This window comes from Aulonocara stuartgranti, assembly GCF_965226115.1.
Source record: "Aulonocara stuartgranti genome assembly, chromosome: 6".
Taxonomy (NCBI): Eukaryota; Metazoa; Chordata; class Actinopteri; order Cichliformes; family Cichlidae; genus Aulonocara; species Aulonocara stuartgranti.
In genome coordinates this window covers 14,416,103-14,441,055 of record NC_138944.1, presented here as the reverse complement: position 1 = coordinate 14,441,055, position 24,953 = coordinate 14,416,103, and the positions used below count along the sequence as shown (strand labels likewise).

The 24,953-nt window shown below is 42.5% G+C and overlaps 1 protein-coding gene across 1 annotated transcript; it reads left to right on the top strand.

Moving 5' to 3' along the window:
- The first annotated feature begins 236 nt into the window (after positions 1–236).
- On the top strand, positions 237–4,814 carry LOC309709166 (uncharacterized protein). Its single transcript, XM_082537668.1, has 7 exons — positions 237–416; positions 1,883–2,035; positions 2,511–2,612; positions 2,688–2,861; positions 4,069–4,202; positions 4,336–4,436; positions 4,578–4,814. Exons 2-7 carry the CDS (start codon positions 1,891–1,893, stop codon positions 4,723–4,725), a joined length of 804 nt encoding a protein of 267 aa, XP_082393794.1. The 5' UTR covers positions 237–416; positions 1,883–1,890; the 3' UTR covers positions 4,726–4,814.
- Positions 4,815–24,953: the final 20,139 nt, after the last annotated feature.

Here is a 24,953-nt window from a genome sequence, read left to right as displayed (position 1 = left end):
ACGAACAAAGCGAGCCCAGAAGCCATGGGAGACCGGTCACCAGACGCTGTAGCCGCCTCTCTATAGCGCGCTGGGACGTGCCACCCGGGCTTTCCAGCCACAGGTCGATCAGCTCCTGTGTGGCATCGATTAGATTCTCCCGTAGCTCCTTGGACGGGTTAAGCGCTGCTGGGTCCATCTTGTGGTCGCGTCGTACTGTCACGGTCCGGGGCAGTGGCCGTGTGGAGAGTGGAAGGAGGACCCAAAACGCAGCACTTATTCAGATGTGAGGGTGATTTATTGTTAATAACAAACACAAAGTGGAGATGGCAAACAGAACTAAGGACGAAACTAAACTGGGATAAACTACACAGAGGAGTGGCAAACCTGAACATGAAGGGAGAACAGCAGGGAGAACACGCAGAGGATTACACCAGGTAGGAACACAGACGACGCGACGAGGAGCAGAGGAAATCACACACTATAAGTACACAAAGAGACACTGGGAAATCACACACAGGTGGGGGAAACAGCTGGACCTGATTAACCTGACGAGACAGGGGAACACTAACACCAGGGACCAACAGAGGGAGCACAAACCCAGAACCCCGCAGGACCATGACAATCTGTGCGTCCTGTGTGTTCTGACCGACACCCCAAGGTGAACACCACTGCTATTCAGCCAACGCCTATACAGTCCTGGGTTCAACCCAAATTAACAAGTAATAGAACAAAACACATACATAAGCAACTGGACGAAAAGAGGAAGAATGCAAATGGACAGAAACAGAACACAATCGTGTGAATTGTTTACAGTAATCACACAATTTAGCTGGGAGACTATAACACATGGGAGACACAGCAAGATAGAGATCACAACACGACACAATGACAAAAAAACTATGAGAAATGCTTTTTGTTTTGTTCATGAATAACACCATGTTGTGACAAAATTCACATTTTTTGAGACAATAAGCAGGCATTTAAGTACAAAGACAAAGCAACAAAACAAGACTGTGATATCTCATAAAGATTGCATTACAGTAAAGTCTTAATGCATGCTCAATCATCCAGGTAAGGAAAGAAGAGTTGATTCTGTTCATCTGGATGTAGCTTTTCAAGTGGGAGAAAAATTTCTTCAGTCATCCAAGTGACTTCTTTAGTCTCAGCTGACTGCAGGTTTCCCCAAGCTTATTAACAGTATATTTGCATAATAACTGAAACTAGCACCACTGGTGAACATTGGGCTGTGAAGTCAGTTTCTTGATTATTAATATGCAAATTGAACATTGATCAAGAACCACTGATCAAAGACCATTGTGCCAAAAATTGGTCCAATCCAAGGATTAGGCCATTCTTTCAATGAGATGGATGCACACATTCTGGACAGGGAGAAACGCTGGTTAAGCGGGGAATCAAAAGTGAAATAGGAAAGAACATCTCTAAATCTAGGAGGGAGCCTGAGGGTACATGTCTTACGATCTCTTGTCATTTTACGATGCTCTAATTGAAGCCATTTCCCAACTTTTTGCATCCCATGTTCCATGGAAAGTATTCACTTTATAAACATATTCTAATATATAATGTTTTAGGATTAATATGCAGTGGCCTTCTCTCCTGTTTTTATTCATACTTATAATGCTTGATATATTTTAAATTCTTTCAAGTAGAAAAAGTGCTGCAGCTAGTACTAAGTGCATATTCAAATACAAAGACAAATGCAGTCATAATCCCAAACACAGCCCTGAGGAGTGCCATCAGATCTCAGTTTCCTGTTAAAAAGAGAACTGCTTGTGTCAGTATATTTTCACACAGTTCAGAGCTACTACACACAACTTCAGAGACTCTTGCAAAGCACTGATCACCTCAGAGACTTAAAGACCCAACTAAACCTCCAATACAGATAAAATCATGGATGAAGTCTATGAGAATGCAGAGGAAGTATTAGGTTGTCGCAGAAAGTCTAAAAGGGAGCATCAAACTGTGGAAGACATTTGCATGAATCATGAAGTGATCCAAACCGTACAACGTAAAACAACTGGACCTTCACCCCCAGGTAAAAAACACAAACCTATCTATAGATATTACAATTACGTGTTGCTAAAGTTTTGTGCACAAAACTAAACTAAAAATAAAACAGAGAATTCTATACAAACTGTCTGAAGAAAGTATACATATGCATGCATACATACGTACGTGTACATGTACATAACATTATGGAATTTAATTAAATTTTTTAAAATTTTCTATTTTATCTATTTTGTTACGCGGGCATTTTGCCGTACCACGGGCAGAAATATTGCCGTTAAGTGCCTTCGTAACTTGAATTTTTCGTTAAATGGGGTCTTCGTAAGCCGGGGTTCCACTGTAATGGTATTTGTTTCGCTTCCACCAAGACCCATTCTCAGATGCAATAAGTCTCTCATACTACTTTTTAGATAAAAACAGCAATTGGTGTTATAATAAAATGTATAAGGATATAAAAAAAATTTATGATTAGACATATAACAAATATTTACTTCTACCTGTAGGTCCTGAAATTTTAAAGAAGAGTTCCTGCAGAGCTGCTGTGATTCTTCTGGGTCTGCTGTGTCTTTTCCTCCTGGTTGGACTCATAACTGTGGTTTTTCTTTGTGAGTACAACATGAATGTAAAGCATGCTAAAATCGTCACAGGTGATGTATTTATTTTATGATGATGTCCAACAGTCACCCAAGGCAAATCTCAGTGGGAAATGAAGACAGTGATACTACACAAGCTTTACGACAACGTGACCAGTGAGAGAAACCAGTTACAGACCAGTTTCAACAATCTGGTTAAAGAGAGAGACCAGCTCCAGAAAAGATTGGAAGACATGACCACAAGCAGAGACGACCTTCAATGTAATTATATCTTAATGCTTGATGGCAGATTTACCTCTAAGTCTTTAACACTTTAACAAATGTAGCTTTTTAAAAAGCATGGTGAGGCAAGAATCCTGGTTTTGTGTGGTGTGTGTGAAGTCTTCATGTTCTCCCTATGTTTGCATGGTTTCGCTCATTCTCTAGTGGGTTATGATAATTGGTGAATTCAAAATTCCCCATAAGTGTGAATGTAGTTGCAAATGGTTGTCTGTCTATCTCAGGGGTAGGCAACCTTTCTGATGATGAGTGCCATTTAAAATTTCCTCAGAGGTCAGTGTGCCATATGATTGCATTAGCAATAAATTTAATAACGCTCTATATTAACAGTTACACACTATATAGAACCACTTTATAGAATTATATTTGTTCGCAGATGTTGGCAGCTATCAGCGAATAGTTATCAGCTATTTTGAAACAAAAAAAAGACACTTTTTATCCATAACAAGAACTCCATAACAGCAAGTGAACTGTACAACAGAAAATACAAATGCTATTTATGGTCTCCTCACAAGAATGATAAGAAAAATAAACTAAGCCAATATGGCATGTCTGTTAATACAGAGACACACATGTTATGTGATCTCTGGTTTCCCACTCAGAGACACAGGTCTCCGAGTGTCCAGCATTCAGATGGCTACCTGAGGACATCATGTGAGAGAAAATCTGCTCACACAGATATGTAGAGCCAAATACTGTCAATAAGGCCTCTGCAATGTTCTGAAGACAGTTAAACTTGTCAGGTAGTGATGTCCAGCAGGTGAAACTGCAAGCTCCATGAACACGCACAGCTATGGATTACAGCTGCTTCGATGTTGCATTAACTGGCATTAACTCTGGAGCTTAATGCGAGACAAATCTAGCTGCTCATTAAAGATTTCTGGTTTGATCAGAAACGAAAACATTGGTCCATACACCTGAAAGTCACCCCCCCCCCCCCCAAAAAAAAAAAAAAATACATACATACATACATACATACATACATACATACACACATATATATATATATATATATTTACTGTATATGTATGTATGTATATACACACACACTTTAACTGAAGTGCTTTGAATTTGTACCACTGATTGCTTCTTCCCATTATGAGCCTTCTTTAAAGGGTCTAACTGCGATTCTATGTATGCTACCTATCACAAAGCAAGCACAAATTATTATTCTGTTTTTCTTCAACAGATCGCCGAGAAAAAGTAATTTTCAGTGATAGTTTGTACCAGGTGTCTTCAGAGAAGAAATCCTGGCAAGAAAGCAGACAAGACTGTCTTCAAAAAGGTGCAGACCTGATGATTATCAACAGCCGAGAGGAACAGGTTTGTGTGTGTTCAAACTTAATACAGATGTGTGTAGAACAAAGAATTAAACACTGAATGAAAACAGCTGATACACTGATGCATCACTTTAAGTTCTGCATGTTTACATTTCATTTCTCTCTTTCTAAAAAAGAACTTTGTGAACGAGTTCAAGAAGCATTTGTGGATTGGACTGACTGACTCGGAGAGAGAGGGGACATGGAAATGGGTGGATGGGACTCAAACGAGCACAAGGTTGAAATAAAAATAAAATCTGTCTCTTGTCCATAAAGTCATTGTGCACTTTAACTAAATTAATTTGGTTAATAGCTTACTGAAAACAAAATACTGACTGAATTGTTGAGTTTAATTCATATAATTTTATCTGTATTACAGCTACTGGAATCAGGGGAATAAAGAGCCAAATGGTGGCACATGGCAAAATTGTGGAGAGATAGATAATTACAATATAGAAGACAGCTGGAATGATGCACCATGTTCCAATAGACAATTCTGGATATGTGAGAAGAGAGTTTCTCCTTAACTTAACATCCACACTCAACAAATACTGCAGAACATGGAGCCATGAGATGACCTCCTGAAATGAAGCTGAACAGAAAGCAGTGGACACTTACAGCGGGAAAAATAAGTATTGAACACGTCACCAATTTTCTGAGTAAACGTATTTCTAAAGGTATTATTGAAATAAAAATCTGTCAGTAATAACCCATCCAATCCACACATGCAAGGAAATCAAACCATAGATGTCTGTAAATTAAGTCATGTCTAATAATGGAAAATTACACAATGAGACAAGTACAGAACCCATGAATTGAACACCAGCTAAACTCTACCAGTAATAAGAAATTAATCCTGCCACTTAGTACAAATTAATATCAACTGGATCAGTCCCAACTGATGGGCTATAAAAAGCTGTGTCATTACCGAGGTTTCACACGAGAAACATCTTATGATGGGTAAAACCCATGAGCTCTCTTGAGAATGTTTCAACATCTCTTCCACTTCTGACTTCTTCATTCTGTACCACATTTCCTCTCTTGGCACCCTAAATATGCTTTCTCTATATCCACAAAGACATTTATGTGGTACTGATCTGGTGGGGGCGTAGTTCATACTTTATCACTGTCCTCATAAATGTCTTGCACATACATCTCTGCCACCCATGAGTTACTTATGTAATACCCCAGTTCCTCTTGTGCCTCTCAGAACAAGTGACAAGTTTTTTTCTCTTGTAGCAAAGGTGCACAACAAAAACTGTGGCTAAATATGTCCTATCATTTAACATGAAGTTTTATTTGATATTCTTTTATTTTACAACCAATGTATTGTTAAATAAGTTAAAGCATTTTGTTGTTTAATATCATGCTAAAGGATATTTTAGCTTGCAGTCTGAGGGGGGCAGGGATCAGACTATTACTCTGCTGTACTCTGTTTTTCTTGTATAAACAGCTTTGCAATCCAAAAATGTGTAATGTTATTTGTTTAGGTAACAATAATTAAATAATTAAACCAACTAATAAATAATTTATTAATGAATAAAAGACGTCTGTGCCACTTTTCTAACCTGGAAGCTGAGGGATGACCTGACAAAGAGACAATCCTCAGCACATTACATAGATGATGCATCCTCCTGGCAGCAATTTCAGAGCAATGACCACTCGTAATGATCTTTATATGCCCTTGTACAAGCAACACACTGTGTAGAAAAGTCAGCGTAGAGAAATTCAGGCAGTCAGCCTGTCTCACACTAATCAGAGAGCTCCTTACATCACACAGTGTGGTTCATTTGCATTGCTTTTTCTCCAACTTAATTTTAATTTAATTTAATTTAATTTAGAAAGAGGGAAAATACATAATGAACATATTAACAAATGTAAATATGCCAGATTATAGCCTTAGGCACATCAATTATATTGCACAATCCCCAATATTATACATGCCCTGACTGTCCTGATATTGATCTGACCCATTACAATACTTGTTTCCCTTTTTGTAATACATTTAACTCTTTTTCATGTCCAATGTAAGGCATGACTAATTAAACATGATTACGTGTTTGTGTGTCCCTCAGCCAACCTTTTAAGTGACTCTTAAAGATGGGGAGACTTGTACTTTCCCTCACTGACAGTGGAAGATGATTCCAGAAGCTCACTCCCTGATATGACAGAGCATTCTGTGAAAAGGAGGTCCGTCTAAATGCCAATTCACAATCACCTTTAATAGTGGCTCGAGTCAATCGAGACCCGGCAACACTGCTAGACTTTTGTTTAATTAGATCACTTATTGTTGGAGGCGCCAGACCATGTATAACTTTGCATATTAGACAGGCAGATTTAAATATTTTGAAATTAGTAAAATTTAGAAACTTGTATTTATCTAAAATTTGAAAATGGTGATATGAGAAAAGTTTCTTATGTAATATTTTCAATGCTCTTTTGTTGCATTATCAGGGACCAAGCAGTAAGGCATAAAGGACACAGGTGTTCAATTTAAAAAAAAAAAAAGGGGTTTTATTGATCCAAAAATATGAAGATATTTAACAAAGATTTAAAAAACACTTAAACAGGCAGACGAAAATAAAAGAGGTCAACTCAATAAACTAAAATCAAGATAACAATTAACAAAACCTCAAATAAACATAAGACAAACTGCCTTCCCAAAATGATCCACAGGGGAACTTAAATACTGGCTTAGCCAAACCAAATGACACACAAGGGGGGAAACAAAATGGCTGCCATATAACCAACTAATACAAAACAATTAAACAAACTTGAAACACCCCCCAGGCAATGAAGCATGTTGTCAGTGGTACTTCAGCTCTCCCTTTGCCACACTTTTTGCCAGCCAGGAAGGAGAAGCCAAACCCCAGGTAACTCAAACTAAGAAAGATGTATAAATATAACATAAAAAAGAACTTTGACCTTGCAGTGTTACTATGTGTGCACACCATATAAACATTAGAAGGTGTAATGAAAAAATAAAATTATTTAATAAACAAACGATATTGGCTAATAAGTAGAATTACATTTAAAGTAGTGACTGCAAAGTAAACTAAAGTGAATCAACTGGTGGTGAGGTGTGGAGCTTACCATGTGTGGCTTGCCATCACTTGCATACTTCGATTGGCCCAATAGCAGCGAGACTAGTATGGGACCAACTTGTAATACAGTATTCAATATGAGCCAGTATCACAGAGTACAGGAATGTAATCGCTGCTGTGTCTGTTCATGATGTGTGGATATGTCTAAAGTTCCGTATGTTAACATTTACACTTTTCACTAAATTTTCAACATGTTTTTTTAAAGGGATAATTTCGAGACTAGTAGCACTCCCAAATACTTAAATTCCTCAACATTAATTAGTTCTTGTGCACAAACGACCTTGTGCACAAGGTCCACAAGGTCCATTCATCCAACGTGTGAAACCTGCTGTGAGGCCAATTAAAGTGTGGCCAGAGGGGACAGACGCAGATTTAAAAACACTGGAATATGTTCACCCACACAGACCTGGACCAGTACGCCTCATCTGTACTGGATTACATCTCCAAAACCACAGACAGTGTCACCACCCAGAAACGGATTACCATGTACCCCAACCAGAAGCCTTGGATGAACCGGGATGTTCGTCTCCTCTTGAAGGCCTGCAACACCGCCTTTAGGTCAGGAGATGCACACGCCTACAGTACAGCCAGGTCTAATCTAAAGAAGGGTATCAAAAAAGCCAAACACCATTACAAAAAGAAGGTAGAAAAACACTTCTCCAACTCCAATCCCTGACGCATGTGGCAAGGACTCCAGACCATTACAGACTACAGGACCACCAACCCCTCCCCCACATCCTCTGATGTCTCCTTCCTCAACGAGCTCAACAACTTTTATGCTCGTTTTGAGCGAGGGAATCCCACAACCACAACCAAAGCAGACATGACGCCAGACCAACAACCTCTTACTCTGACTTCAGTTCAGCATTCAATACAATCCTCCCCTCACAACTCATCAGGAAACTGACAGACCTGGGCTTCAGTTCCCTCATGTGCATATGGTTACTGGACTTCCTGACCAACCGCCCCCAACATGTCCGGCTGGATAACCACTGCTCATCTACAATCACAATGAACACCGGTATACCACAAGGCTGTGTGATGATCCCTTTCCTGTACTCCCTCTTCACCCATGACTGCAGACCTGCCGATGGTTCTAACACCATCATTAAGTTTGCAGATGACACCACGGTGATTGGCCTCATCAATGACAACAATGAGGCCGCCTACAGGGAGGAGGTGGATCGTCTGGCTGAGTGGTGTGACACAAACAACCTGCTGCTCAACACCGAGAAGACCAAGGAGCTCATCGACTACAGGAGGAATTGTCATGGAACGCTGTGCGGCAGGCAGGAGTAGGACCCAAAATGCAGGACTCACAGGCACGAGGGAATAAACTCAAAAGGCAGCTTTATTGCGTAACAGAAGATGATAGGCGATACAAAACTAGACTGGGAAAAACTAACATAAGGCTCACCAGGAAACACGGGGAATCACACACAGCATGAGGGACGACGTCACACTGAACAGAGGGAGACGCAGACAGAAATACACAGAGGGTTAACAAGGGAAGTGGGAACACACGGGGAACACAGGTGACACTGATAACCATAACGAGACAGGGCGGGGTGAACTGAACACTGACGGGAGAGGTGAAACAGGGAGCACAGAGGTTCAGACAGGAGGAGAGAGAGCACGAGTAGAACACCAACGTAACAGGCAGGGGAGACATGGAATAAACACGAAAGGGGACGAGGGCTCATAAATACATAGAGGGCACACAGGGGGAAGAGAGAGCACGGGGAGAACTTAGACATAATGGGCAGGGGAAGCATGGAATAAAACATAAGGAGAGACGAGGGCTCACAGATACACAGAGGGGCACACAGGGAGACATGAAGGGCAAGGGATCAAAACTAGAAGCCATGGAATAAATCACACACAAGTACAATAATACGAAAATCACAAAGAACTAAAAACGCTGGGTCAGGAGACCCAGGACCGTGACAGTACCCCCCCCTCAAGGGCTGGCTCCAGACAGCCCAAACACAGAAAAACAAAACCAAACAGAAAACAACCCAGGGCGGGCGGCGGGGGCCCAGGACGGAGGGCTCGGAACAGAAAACAAAGAGCACAGCAAACACCGGAGCCCAAGAAAATAACTCAAACACAGAGCAGTTCAGGAGGCCGGCCGTGCGCAAGGCAACGGCGGCGACGCGGAAACAGTTCAGGAGGCCGGCCGTGCGCAAGGCAACGGCGGCGACGAAGGAGACGACGGAGTAGTTCAGGAGGCCGGCCGTGCGCAAGGCAACGGCGGCGGCTCTCCAGTGTCAGGCGTACTGGCCGAGGCCCGGTGGGCACAGGACCAGTCGAGACGGGACCAGGCGAAGCACAGGCTGAGGAGGCTGCAGCAGACGAAGACTCTGAGGAGGCTGCGGCGGAGCTGCAGAGGCTGAGGCCGGGCCAGGCGGAGCTGCAGAGGCTGAGGCCGGGCCAGGCGGAGCTGCAGAGGCTGAGGCCGGGCCAGGCGGAGCTGCAGAGGCTGAGGCCGGGCGATGACGAAGCGGTCGCAGATGGCGGCTGGACAGGCTCCTCGGGCCCTCCAGCTGATGCGGCGTGAGGCTGGACAGGCTCCTCGGACCCTCCAGCGGAGACGTGAGGCTGGACAGGCCCCTCGGACCCTCCAGCGGAGACAGGAGGCTGAACGGGCCCCTCGGACCCTCCAGCGGAGACAGGAGGCTGAACGGGCCCCTCGGACCCTCCAGCGGAGACAGGAGGCTGAACGGGCCCCTCGGACCCTCCAGCGGAGACAGGAGGCTGAACGGGCCTCTCGGACCCTCCAGCGGAGACGAGGAGGTGCTGGCCGGGCTCACTGGAACCCCCAGCGGATGAGGCAGATGGCGGCGTGGGAGCCACGGAGTCCTGGATGAGCTCATCCGAGCTTCCAGCAGGAGCTGATGTAGAGCCAGAGAGGTTTGGGACCCCTGGCTGAATGTTAAGCCGAACAGAAGACCGTATTGCTATCGGGGACTGGGCCAATGGTTCAGGTGCGAGCTGAGCTGCTGGACACACGGGGACCTGAGCTGCTGGACACACGGGGACCTGAGCTGCTGGACACACGGGGACCTGAGCTGCTAACGGTGGAGAAGTAAATGACTGCACAGGGGACTGAACTGATGTCTGTAGTAACGGTGGTGGTGAGAGTGGAGTAGGTGGTGGAGTTAATGACTTCACAGGGGAATGAACTAGAGGTAGTGACGGTTGTGGTGCTGGTGGTTGAGTGGGTGACTGTGCTAAAGGAGGCTGCACTGGGGACAGCAGGGCTGCAGGAGACTGCACTGGGGACACTGGAGACTGCACTGGGGACACTGGAGACTGCACTGGGGACACTGGAGACTGCACTGGGGACACTGGAGACTGCACTGGGGAAAGCAGAGCTGCAGGTGACTGCGCTAGAGACCGCAGTGATGGTTGTAGTGGAGGTGTGACGGGTGGAGGAGTGGCTGAAGTGGCTGCGGGTCGGGCGGCTAGTGGCTCAGCTACAGAGCATATTAACGGCAGGGCTATGGGTTGAATGACTGACTGAGTAGCAGCCTGAGTGGCTGGGTGAAGCGACGGTTGTGGTGGAAGAGAAACAGGTGGTAGTGTGGATGATGGAGCTAAGGGCGACTGAGTGGCAGACCGAACTGATGACTGAAGCGATGGTAGAGGTGAAAATGGAGCTTGTGGTGGAGTTAATGGCTGAGCTAGCGGGGACACAGGAGACTGAGCTGCGGGTGGCGGTGAGGGAGCTAACTGAGCTGCGGGTGGCGGCGAGGGAGCTAACTGAGCTGCGGGTGGCGGCGAGGGAGCTAACTGAGCTGCGGGTGGCGGCGAGGGAGCTAACTGAGCTGCGGGTGGCGGCGAGGGAGCTAACTGAGCTGCGGGTGGCGGCGAGGGAGCTAGCTGAGCTGCGGGTGGCGGCGAGGGAGCTAACGGAGCTGCGGGTGGCGGCGAGGGAGCTAACGGAGCTGCGGGTGGCGGCGAGGGAGCTAACGGAGCTGCGGGTGGCGGCGAGGGAGCTAACGGAGCTGCGGGTGGCGGCGAGGGAGCTAACGGAGCTGGAAGTAGCAGCGAGGGAGCCGACGGAGCTTCTGGCAGCACAGAAGGTGAATTAGAAGGCCGAATGTCCGGCTGTGGGGTGGCGCGTCGGCGGCGTGAATGCCGTTTCTTTTTTGATGATGGCTCTGACGGGCCGAGCGGCTCCACATCCGGCCCTTCAGGCAGGTGGGTAGTAGCAGCTGGGGGATGAAGGTGGAGCTCGTTGCGGATTAAATCCTGTTCGAGTGGGTGGAGCGCACTGAGTAGCCAGGGAAGACCAGAGAACAAGCGCTGTAGTCTGGTTTCCACAGCACGGCGAAATTCCTTCCCCTCATGTTCGAGCCACAGATGCAGGAGTCTTTCCACGGAGTAGATTATGTCCAGACGCAGTTCTTCTGGTGGGTTGAGTGCTGCTGGGTCCATATCTGGTGACGTCGTACTGTCATGGAACGCTGTGCGGCAGGCAGGAGTAGGACCCAAAATGCAGGACTCACAGGCACGAGGGAATAAACTCAAAAGGCAGCTTTATTGCGTAACAGAAGATGATAGGCGATACAAAACTAGACTGGGAAAAACTAACATAAGGCTCACCAGGAAACACGGGGAATCACACACAGCATGAGGGACGACGTCACACTGAACAGAGGGAGACGCAGACAGAAATACACAGAGGGTTAACGAGGGAAGTGGGAACACACGGGGAACACAGGTGACACTGATAACCATAACGAGACAGGGCGGGGTGAACTGAACACTGACGGGAGAGGTGAAACAGGGAGCACAGAGGTTCAGACAGGAGGAGAGAGAGCACGAGTAGAACACCAACGTAACAGGCAGGGGAGACATGGAATAAACACGAAAGGGGACGAGGGCTCATAAATACATAGAGGGCACACAGGGGGAAGAGAGAGCACGGGGAGAACTTAGACATAATGGGCAGGGGAAGCATGGAATAAAACATAAGGAGAGACGAGGGCTCACAGATACACAGAGGGGCACACAGGGAGACATGAAGGGCAAGGGATCAAAACTAGAAGCCATGGAATAAATCACACACAAGTACAATAATACGAAAATCACAAAGAACTAAAAACGCTGGGTCAGGAGACCCAGGACCGTGACAGGAATGCTGACCCACATCCACCCATCTACATTAAGGGGACGGCTGTGGAGCATGTGAGCAGCTTCAAGTTCCTGGGAGTCCACATCTCCGAGGATCTCATCTGGATGACCAACTGCTCCAAGCTGGTCAAGAAGGCTCACCAGCACCTCTTCTTCTTGAGGACTCTGGGGAAGAACCACCTGTCCTCAGACATCCTGGTGAACTTCTATCGCTGCACCATCGAGAGCATCCTGACCAACTGTATAACAGTTTAGTACGGGAACTGCTCTGCCTCGGACCGGAAGGCGTTGCAAGGGGTTGTGAAAACTGCCCAGCGCATCGCCAGAGCACCACTTCCTGCCATAAAGGATATCTACAGGAAGCGGTGTCTGAAAAGGGCTGGGAAAATCATCAAAGACCCCAGTCACCCAGCACATGGACTCTTCACCCTCCTGCCCTCTGGGAGGCGCTACAGGAGCCTCCGGACTAAGACCACCAGGTACCAGAACAGCTTCTTCCCCACAGCTGTCAGACTCCTGAACTCTGCCTCCTGACATCTGACCCACGTTAAACACATGGACTGGACATACAAACACCCACAACCACCTACACACACACACATACACACAATAATAACATTCGACCATTCATGTGATTCAGTCAGATAAATAGAATGGTAAATGGCCTGTATTTGTATAGCGCTTTACTAGTTCCTAAGGACCCCAAAGCGCTTTACACATCCAGTCATCCACCCACACACACTGGTGATGGCAAGCTACATTGTAGCCACAGCCACCCTGGGGAGCACTGACAGAAGCGAGGCTGCTGGATACTGGCGCCACCGGGCCCTCTGACCACCACCAGTAGGCAACGGGTGAAGCGTCTTGCCCAAGGACACAACGACCAAGACTGTCCAAGCCGGGGCTCGAACTGCTTTTGATATGCAGTGTTGGGAAGGTTACTTTTAAAATGTATTCCACTACAGATTACAGAATACATGCCCCAAAATGTATTTTGTAATGTATTCCGTTACGTTACTCAATGAGAGTAACGTATTCTGAATACTTTGGATTACTTAATATATTATCATGCTTTTCACAACTACGTGAATTTACTATTGCTGTGTGATTTATTACTGTTACTTAAGGTCCGCGGCTCCGAACCATAGTAAAGGGACCTCTGGCTAATACGTCGGGTTCCCTGTCGGGCTCGTAGCTGAAAAATAGCTTTACTTTGTTGTGTGGGTCAACTTTTCTTGACCCACACAACAAAGTGAGAGGTGAGAGACAGAGAGAGGCGTTGAAAGGCTGCTCCAACAGAACCTATTGTATTGGAGGAAAACACGAACACAGTGTACAGTCGAGTCTTAATAGCCTACTTACAACTGGGCTCATCAGGCACTCTTTTTGGCTGCATTGGTTATTATGATATTTACCTGCTTCCATCTCCCGTTTCTGGTCGGTGACAGCTCGTACTTTTCCACTCTCCTTTTTCTCCCTCCTCGCGCTCACAGACACATAACGGGTATGGCAGTCCATTCTCCCTGCAGCACAGACTACACTGCCCGTGAGGCTACATTCTTTAGGGCTATGCCTGTAACACTCTGCCTATTGCCTTCATATTAAATCATTAAAAAAAATATTTCTTCACGTCATTATGAGACACGAGATTGAGATACAGGCATTAGAGCCTCTTAATGCGTGTTTTGTTTGGGTTTCCAAAAATAGAGAGGGCATAGACTAACATATGAAACAGGGAAACACTGCCGTGTAATCCCTGCATTTCAACAAAGTAACAGTATTCTGAATACCACCTTTTTAAACGGTAACTGTAACGAAATAAAGTTACTCATATTTTGTATTTTAAATACGTAACGGTGGTACATGTATTCTGTTACTCCCCAACACTGCCCATGTGTTTTGTATATAGTCTGTGACTTTTCATTCTTTGTAATGTTGTCTGTTATGTTTTACACCATGTTTCCAGGTTCCCGTGTTTAAAGTCCATTTTTTTTCATGTTTAATTGTAGTTTAACCAGTTTAGGTTAGTGTTTAGTTTCGTATTGGTTCACCTTGCCCTTTGTTTTGCACCTTTTGATCAGCCTTCAATAAACAGCTTGCCTTTTGTTAAGATATAGATTTGCTTCTAAGTGTCTGCATTTGGGTCCTCCTCCTGTCTCCACATGGCCTGCCAGTGCAGACAGTGACAGCACTAGAAGATACAAAACTTTCAGACTGACTCTGCTGGAGGAAACAGGGCCGTAAATTTCTGGGTTTAGAGAAGCTCTCTTTCCCCTTTTCCTTTCTCCCTCCCTATCTCTGTATGCAGGCCTGACCGGAGTGCAAGAGGTGGTTGCCACAATAATGAGAGTGTTTCCTGCAAAAGGGTAATCTCTATATAAGGAGATGTCCAGAGAGGTGCAGAGGAAGAAACGTGAGCTGGTATGAAACATAAGGCCACCCTCAACTGATTCTTCCAGTCATGTTTTCATTCGGTTTCAGTGACCCGCAGTAAAGATGTTTACTGTCTGTGTGTTGTGCTCTTTGTTCATTTGGGCCCCCTGAGTGAGCAAAGAGACACGCTAGCCATTTTTCAGCTTGAACCTTTAACTGCTAAATAAATTTAAGAAAATGCACTTAGAACATATTTGTCTCCTCTGTCTCGAAAATGAACACAACATTTGTCTGATTTTTTTTTTAATTATTATTTTGTGTATTATTCTTCTAAGTTGTGTTTTTGGTGATTTCTTTCAGTGGTATATTATTTTATATTATTTATTTTATGCTTTTTGTTGACTAAGTTGATATTCTAAAACAATTTATTTCATTTGATTTATTACATTATTTGATTTATTACAAGGTCTACAAATCTCCTTCCAGTATGGCTGGAGGAGGGCCGGCCATAGCAGATGCACAACACGTACAGTTCATGGTTTTCTGTATTTCTATATATTACAGTGTTTGAAAGTAAAGAGCCCGGAGATCCAGAACTGTCTTCTGCCTCTTACTTATGAGCCAGAACACAAAGCATTGGCTGGAGTAATGCACACGAATGGGTTACAATAACAATGCATGTGTTTTCTAAAGAGTAAAAGTTAGAAACAGCAGAATATAGAGCAGGAAAGTAGAATGGTTAAAATAGCACAAATTCGCAGAAGTAGTAATAGAATAAAACAAAACACGTATGTAAGCAACTTGAAGGAAAAAGAGGAAGAATAAAGAATAAACAGAAACAGAACACAATTGTGTGAATTGTTTACAGCATTTACAGAATTAATAAACAGCTTGGAGACTATATAGCAAGATGGACATCACAACATGACACCATGAGAAAAAAAATGCTTTTTGTTTTTTGCATGAATAACACCTTGTTGTGACAAAATTCACTTTTTTTTTTTGAGACAATGAGCAGGCATTTGAGTACAAAGACAAAGCAACAGAACAGGCTGTTACAGGCTGCCGGATACTGGCACCACCGGGCCCTCTGACCACCACCAGTAGGTAACGGGTGAAGTGTCTTGCCCAAGGACACATTGACTGAGACTGTCGGAGCCGGGGCTCGAACCAGCAACCTTCCGATTACAAGACAAACTGCTAACTCTTGAGCCACGATTGTGCATTTATCTCTAACAATATTTTTGTCTCTTTAACACTTTAACAAATGTAGCTTTTTAAAAAGCATGGTGAGGCAGGAATCCTGGGTTTGTGTGGTGTGTGTGGAGTTTGCATGTTCTCCCTATGTTTGCATGGTTTCACTCATTCTCTAGTGGGTTATGATCATTCAAAATTCCCCATAAGTGTAAATGTAGTTGAAAATGGTTGTCTGTCTGTGTGTTAGCCCTGTGTCAGACTGCCAATCTGCCTCTGAACACATGCCAACCCCCCCGCGGCCGAGGTAAGGATAAGTGCTATAGAATGGATGGACAGATCTTGAGAAAGGCCTTTGAAAAGTAAAGTTGTAAATGTAATGTCAATTTGAACTAAATCTAATGTGAGTGAAAATATCAATATTCTATATGTTCACATTTAGACAGTTTCTAATAGCTTGTTGATTGTTAAAACCTGCATAGACAAACAAAAACAAAAAAAGAGTTTAGCTGACTTCTTAGCTCCAATTATATCTGCAGCCTTCTTCAGTTCTCACACAGCTGAATATAGATGTGGTGATGCTTGTCACACCATCAAGACTTCAAAACAAGAAGAGGACAAAAGAGAAAAGATCATTTCTCTCTAACTTCTCTCTAACTCTAAGTGGTGGTTTTCAGTGACAATTGCTGACTCGAACAACATTATTAGAGACAAATTATTAGATGTGAAAGCACTCCCTCTGAGGCCACACAACACAAAATTGTAAAATGTTTAACATATACAGCACATACAGTTTCAGGGAATTTAGATCTAGATTTTACATAAGACTTGATAAATTGTGCTTAGTCATGTGTATATTTACTGAAGTGCTTTTAATTCTATGTATGCTACCTATCACAAAGCAAGCACAAATTATTATTCTGTTTTTCTTAAACAGATTGCCAAGAACACTGGGTGGCCTTCAGTGATAGTTTGTACCAAGTGTCTTCGGAGAAGAAATCCTGGGAAGAAAGTAGACGAGACTGCCTTAAAAAAGGTTCAGACCTGATGATCATCAACAGCCGAGAAGAACGGGTTTGTGTGTGTGCAAACATAGATGTGTGCAGAAGAAAGGATGATGATACATCACTTTAAGTTCTGAATGTGTACATTTAATTTTTCTCTTTCTAAATAAAGAACTTTGTGAACAAGTTCAAGAAGCATTTGTGGATTGGACTGACTGACTCAGAGACAGAGGGGACATGGAAATGGGTGGATGGGACTCAAATGACTACAAGGTTGAAATAAAAATTTAATCTCTTTCTTGTCCATAAAGTCTTTTTATGTCATCAAGTACATTAACAAAAATTATTTGGTTAATATCTTGTTACTAAAAACCAAAGACTGACTGACCTGTTGAGTTTAACTCTTATAATTTTATCTGTATTTCAGCTACTGGAATAGTGGGGAACCAAATGGTGGCAGAAATGAAAACTGTGGAGAGATAAAAACTTACAACTCAGAAAACAGCTTGAATGATGCACCATGTTCCAGTGCAAAATTCTGAATATGTGAGAAGAGAGTTTCTCCATAATTTAACATCCACGCCCAACAAATACTGCAGAACACAGAGCCATGAGATCAACTTCTGAAATGAAGCTGAACAGAAAGCAGTGGACACTTACAGCGAGTAAAATAAGTCCCCAATTTTCTGAGTAAATATATTTCTAAAGGTATAATTAACATAAAATTCTTGCCATGTCAGTAACAATCCATCCAGTCCATACAAGTCATTATTACAAGCATGTATAATAATGAAAAATGACACGGAAAAAGTATTGAACACATGAAAAAGGTGCAAAAAGGCATGGAGAGCTGTGACACCAGCTGAACTGTATTAGTAATAAGAAAGCAATTCTGTCACTTAGGCAAATTACTATCACCTGGTTCAGTCTCAACTGATGGGCTATTGTTAGATTTGTATTGTTGATTATCATTTATGCTTAGAAATATCTACTCATATATGCGTAGAGTTTTATAATCAATGTCATGTTGGTAGAGGTTTGAGCCTTACTAGTCTGCAAACACTTTGTGTGCATTCCAGAGTGTTCTGGCATTCCCACCCACACCCTGGGAGCATGGGAGAGGTCGTACCTTCTCTTATTGTTTTATGGTAGGATAAACGTAGCTATGTCAGTTTTAGGCTAAGTGCCTTTTGTTTAGATGAACTGCTGGACTTCCAGACCAGCAGGTTTAGCGAAGTCGTTTATGGGGTCACACTCTGACCCCCCCCCCCCCCCCCCCCCCCACACACACACACACACACACTTACACACACTTACACAACGCACAGGCAAGGTACTCTTTGTTTGTATGTAGATTTCATATGTTAATGAAGCTATGTATATTCATGTAACCTCAATAAAAGAGCAGTGTTACGGGGGAGCAGACGAGAGCGACTGGGGTCAAGTGAAAGAACGGCGCTTGTCGTGGTTCTCTCCCTCATATATGAGTAACACAAAGAACTTTGCCTACTTGGTGTTTAATGCTTTTTGCTGTGTAACTGAATCGTCTTGAACGTTCCAGCGAATGGGGTTAAGCTACAAACCTATCAACTATAAAAAGCTGTGTCATTACTGAGGTTTTGCTCAACAAACATCTCATGCTGGGTAAAACCAATGTGGTCTCTTGAGACTGTTGCAACACATATTGATAACATTGGTTACAGAAGGATTTCTAAACTACTGAAGGTTGCAGTGAGCACTGTTGGGGTAAAAAAAGAAGTTGAAAGAACATCATTTCACCATAAATCGATCAAGACCTGATGATCCCAAAAAGATTTTAGACAGAGAAGTGAAAACGATTATTAAAAGAGACGTTCAAGGCCAAGGACCCCTTGCAGAAAGCTACAGAAACTAGCTGATACCAGTGGCGGAGCGGGGAGGTGGCTTACTGGGCTTAAGCCCGGGTTGTTTTTTCAGAAGCCCGGGGTCTTTTGGAGTGTAATTTTTTCATAGTTAGATGCCTGGCTGACAACTGTATAAAACAAAAACTACACACAACATTCGAAGCACATAGTGCACACTGTGGGAATTTACGACTGTGCGTAAATCCCCCCTAATATTGGTATGATCCGAGCTCAGACACTAAGTGACTGAGCGAGGGGGCGGGGGGAGCTGCTGCCTGCGAGTGCGCTGTTGGAGAAACGGAGCCAGTAGTGATGGTAAATTTGATTCTTTTTACTGAATCGAGTTTTAATGAGTCACTCACCAAAGTGAATCGGTTTTTGAGTCATTTGATTCACTGAGTCAGTCGACCAGAGAGTGCAAAAAATGTACATTTTCACTCAAACTTAATTTGTTTCTCTTTTCATCTAAATCCTACTGCTAAGATGAATGATTCTAAAAGAAAACAACTATTTTATAGAGCAAAAAAGAGCAAAAACATTTCTAAAATTAAGCAATTTCCTATCAAAATTGCTTAATAAACATTTATTTATTTTTATTTTATTTTATTTTATTTTAATATATTTTTATTTTTTATTTTATTAGTATTTTCCTTAAATGTGTTAAATATATATTTTCTCATCTAAATGTCCACTGAGCTGTGAGCCAGGGGGCGGTAATGTGCCTTAACATTGGTTGCCAACCAAGAAGAAGAAGAAGCTGTGAGCCAGGAGGGAGGGAGGGGGTGAGTGAGTGAGTGAGTGATTCGTTCGCTCTATGATTCAGCACTGGAGGGAGGGGGTTAGTGAGTGAGTGAGTGATTCGTTCGCTCTATGATTCAGCACAGGAGGGAGGGGGTGAGCGAGTCCTGAGTGATTCGCTTACGCTTACGATTCAGCACAGGAAGGGAGGGTGTGAGTAGCTCAAATGTGTTGTTAGCATGTTAGCAGAGCGATGCTACTGTGAACCGAGCTATTTTCTTGATGTGAGCTTCTACTCAGGGTTTTTTCTTCCAGTTCAGAGCAGAATTTTTTTTGTTACGATACTGGATGTTTTTTTTTTCTCCACAATTTTAATTATAAGCTAGATACATTGCTGCTAACAGCAACAGGGATGACCCAGTGAGTCACTTGGGCTTGTGAATCATGATTCATGAGTCAGTAAAGTGATGCTCGAGTATTGAACGATTCGTTCATGATTCGCGCATCACTGGGAGCCAGGCAGACAGAGGAGAACTGAAGTTCCACCAGGTACCAAAGCAAATCATTCGTACTGTACAAATAATGTAAATATGATGGTGTATCACGAAAGATTGATATCAAACTGATCACTTGACCCATATTACGTTACTTGCTCTTCAAGTGAATCAACAAACGGCAAAGTGAAAAGCCGAACAGTCTTAGCTTACATGTGTGTTTATTTCATATTTTCAGTTGTTACCCTCCATGGCTAAATAAATCGGTTTCAGTAATGTACTGATATACAAGAATGGACATAAGTGGCTTCTTTCAAAGAAAAAACTCTGGTAGGTGTTATTTTATATATTATGTTTTGTATGTTGTTCAGTATATTTCTATGCAAAACAAGAGGAATTTCAATACACAGCAGTATATTCACAGTTTAAACCAGATATTTACATACACTTTATGGAAAACACAAGAACTTTTTTTTTTACTGTACAACATCAATTTAGAGTAAACTTGTTTTGTTTTGGATAAATAAATATTGAAATATCTTTTGAATTAGTTAAATGTCCGAATAAAGAGAGACAGAGCTGTCTATTTTCTATCACTTTCATGAAATATAGGAGTACATATTTTCACACAGTTCAGAGCTACTACACACAACTACAGAGACTCTCGCAAAGCACTGATCACCTCAGAGACTTAAAGACCCAAATAAACCTCCAATGCAGATAAAAATCATGGATGCAGTCTATGCGAGTACGGATGAAGTATTAGCTTGTCGCAGAAAGTCTAAAAGGGAGCATCAAACTGTGGAAGACATTTATGTGAATCATGAAGTGATCCAAACCATACAACGTAAAACAACTGGACCTTCACCCCCAGGTAAAAACCACAAACCTATCTATAGATATTACAATTACGTGTTGCTAAAGTTTTGTGCACAAATCTAAAAATAAAACTGAAAATTCTATACAAACTGTCTGAAGAAAAAAGACTTAATTCAGGAAAAAGTAATCTAGAGTCTGGCTTGCTGTAGTGTTACTGTAGTTTTGGATTTTTTGCTGGGTGTTAATTTTGATCGAGATATACAGTTTTGTTTTGTTTTTATCTGGGTTTACACTCAGCTGTTTTCCAGAATGTGTGGGTTTTTCAGTTTAGTTTTTATTTAATGTCTGTATTTACTTTAGTTTTGATTAGTTTCAAGGTTAATTTAAACACCATTTGGAACGAGCGCTGAAGAGAAAACAATACAATACAAATACTTTGAAACTAACAGTATTTGTGTCGTTGCCACCAAGACTCATTCTCAGATGCTGATTTTAGATAAAAATAGTAATTGGTGTTATAATAAAATGTATGAGGATATAAGGCTGTGCGATATGACCAAAATCTCATATCCCGATATAAGAATTCTATCATCCCGATAACAATATAAATCACAAAAATGTAACATTTTCTGTAAATTCTGTGAATCTCGGGCAGCTCGACTTGCGGGAAGTGCTTCCAGCTGCACGTCAGGTAGCTGGAGTCGAGTGATGTAACCGATGCATGCAGTGGCGGTCCTAGCCTGTTTGGCGCCCTGGGCGAACACCCCCCCCCCCCCCCCCCCCCACACACACACACACACACACACACAAAACATATTAAGTATTGTACATTAACATAAAACTGTTATACACACACACATATGAAGAGAGAGAGAGAGTGCATTGTATGCAAACGGCTACCAAACAGCCATCATAATTCGTCATACAATGAGAACAGGACAAATCAAAAATTGACAATGACTAATTAATATTAGAATCTGTAACATAATGTATTGTTCAAGAGTTTAGTCTGTTACTGTTACTATTTTTACCATTTCTTTTTGGAGCAACTGTAATCCACATCATTTGCTTAGGGATTAATAAAGTATTCTGATTCTGATTGTTTCAGGATGACCTGCCATTATCCACTGATACATCTGCTTACCTGTATCTTTTGCTCGTTTCTCCTCCACTTCTTTTCTCTTTTTTCTAAACTGAGCACCTGATGGCTTTGAACTTTTCTTGTCCATCTTCCATAGTTTTTAATTTTGCACTCCAGTATGAACACCCATCCCTCAAACCGAGGATCACCACAACATAACCTAACAGACCTTCACCTTAGTTCACAGAATTACTTTGTCTAGGGTGCATTTCTGAGATTTCACACAACCCAGGATTCAAATCATGAATACATAATGGGCTTGGATTTACATCATTATAAATGAAATGTGCTCTATTTGGAAGCAGCCGCCCCCCCCTCCCCTTTCGACGGGTTGTGTGTGAAACTTTAAACCCTCAAACTGTAAATTATAAATTTTAAATTGTTATTGATCCCTTTACCCCTGGTCCTAAAGTGTATATTTATTTTCTTACTCTTCTTATATTTATTGTTTGTTTACTTGCACTGCTGTAACTGGAGCCTCGTCGTCTCGTCTCTCTATATACTGGACTGTATGTAGTGGAGATGACAATAAAGTTTACTTTGACTTCAGCAGCGAGCAGGCGCACCGAGGCCTCTCGCGCTCACTTTTCGTGTATAGAATTTTGAAAAAACATCGGTGCAAATTATAAGTCTGTATCATAATGTCTGGTGTATTCGTGTTTGTTGGTTTGTTTTTATTTTGTTTTATTTTGCGAGTTGGTTATTAGATGCTGCTCCAGCCGGTCAAAGAATTTTTGCGACACCACGAAACAAACGATAGCATAAAATGAAACAATAGACGTTTTTATATCGTCATCTGATATATATCGTTATATCAAACAGCCCTATGAGGATATAAACATATTTTATTATTAGACATATAACAAATATTTACTTCTACCTGTAGGTTCTGAAGATGTAAAGAAGAGTTACTGGAGAGCTGCTGTGATTCTTCTGGGTCTGCTGTGTCTTTTCCTCCTGACTGGACTCATAGCTGTGGTTTTTCTATGTGAGTACAACAGAAATGTAATTAGCATGCTAAAATCCTCACAGGTGATGTATTTATTTTATGATGATGTGTCCAACAGTCACCCAAGGCAAATCTCAGTGGAAAATGGAGACAGTGATACTACACAAGCTTGCTGACAACGTGACCAGCGAGAGAAACCAGTTACAGACCAGTTTCAACATTCTGGTTAAAGAGAGAGACCAGCTCCAGAAAAGATTGGAAGACATGACCACAAGCAGAGACGACCTTCAGAGAAAGCTTCAATGTAATTATATCTTAATGCTTGATGGTAAATGGCGTGTATTTGTATGGCACTTTACTAGTCCCTAAGGACCCCAAAGCGCTTTACACATTCAGTCATCCACACATTCACACACTGGTGATGGCAAGCTACATTGTAGCCACAGCCACCCTGGCGCGCACTGACAGAGGCGAGGCTGCCGGATACTGGCGCCACCGGTCCCTCTGACCACCACCAGTAGGTAACGGGTGAAGTGTCTTGCCCAAGGACACATTGACTGAGACTGTCGGAGCCGGGGCTCGAACCAGCAACCTTCCGATTACAAGACAAACTGCTAACTCTTGAGCCACGATTGTGCATTTATCTCTAACAACATTTTTGTCTCTTTAACACTTTAACAAATGTAGCTTTTTAAAAAGCATGGTGAGGCAGGAATCCTGGGTTTGTGTGGTGTGTGTGGAGTTTGCATGTTCTCCCTATGTTTGCATGGTTTCACTCATTCTCTAGTGGGTTATGATCATTCAAAATTCCCCATAGGAGTAAATGTAGTTGAAAATGGTTGTCTGTCTGTGTGTTAGCCCTGTGTCAGACTGCCAATCTGCCTCTGAACACATGCCAATCCCCCCGCGGCCGAGGTAAGGATAAGTGCTATAGAATGGATGGACAGATCTTGAGAAAGGCCTTTGAAAAGTAAAGTTGTAAATGTAATGTCAATTTGAACTAAATCTAATGTGAGTGAAAATATCAACATTCTATATGTTCACATTTAGACAGTTTCTAATAGCTTGTTGATTGTTAAAACCTGCATAGACAAACAAAAACAAAAAAAGAGTTTAGCTGACTTCTTAGCTCCAATTATATCTGCAGCCTTCTTCAGTTCTCACACAGCTGAATATAGATGTGGTGATGCTTGTAACACCATCAAGACTTCAAAACAAGAAGAGGACAAAAGAGAAAAGATCATTTCTCTCTAACTTCTCTCTAACTCTAAGTGGTGGTTTTCAGTGACAATTGCTGACTCGAACAACATTATTAGAGACAAATTATTAGATGTGAAAGCACTCCCTCTGAGGCCACACAACACAAAATTGTAAAATGTTTAACATATACAGCACATACAGTTTCAGGGAATTTAGATCTAGATTTTACATAAGACTTGATAAATTGTGCTTAGTCATGTGTATATTTACTGAAGTGCTTTTAATTCTATGTATGCTACCTATCACAAAGCAAGCACAAATTATTATTCTGTTTTTCTTAAACAGATTGCCAAGAAACATGGGTGGCCTTCAGTGATAGTTGGTACCAAATTTCTTCAGAGCAGAAATCCTGGGAAGAAAGTAGACGAGACTGCCTTAAAAAAGGTTCAGACCTGATGATCATCAACAGCCGAGAAGAACAGGTTTGTGTGTGTGCAAACATAGATGTGTGCAGAAGAAAGGATGATGATACATCACTTTAAGTTCTGAATGTGTACATTTAATTTTTCTCTTTCTAAATAAAGAACTTTGTGAACAAGTTCAAGAAGCATTTGTGGATTGGACTGACTGACTCAGAGACAGAGGGGACATGGAAATGGGTGGATGGGACTCAAATGACTACAAGGTTGAAATAAAAATTTAATCTCTTTCTTG

Bases quoted from the DNA above. Each gene is read 5' to 3' on its own strand.
- LOC309709166 (XM_082537668.1), top strand. From the start codon at position 1,891: ATGGATGAAGTCTATGAGAATGCAGAGGAAGTATTAGGTTGTCGCAGA. The intron at 2,862-4,068 runs GTAATTATATCT...TTTCTTCAACAG, and splicing joins AAGCAGAGACGACCTTCAAT to ATCGCCGAGAAAAAGTAATT. The intron at 4,437-4,577 runs GTTGAAATAAAA...TCTGTATTACAG, and splicing joins GGGACTCAAACGAGCACAAG to CTACTGGAATCAGGGGAATA.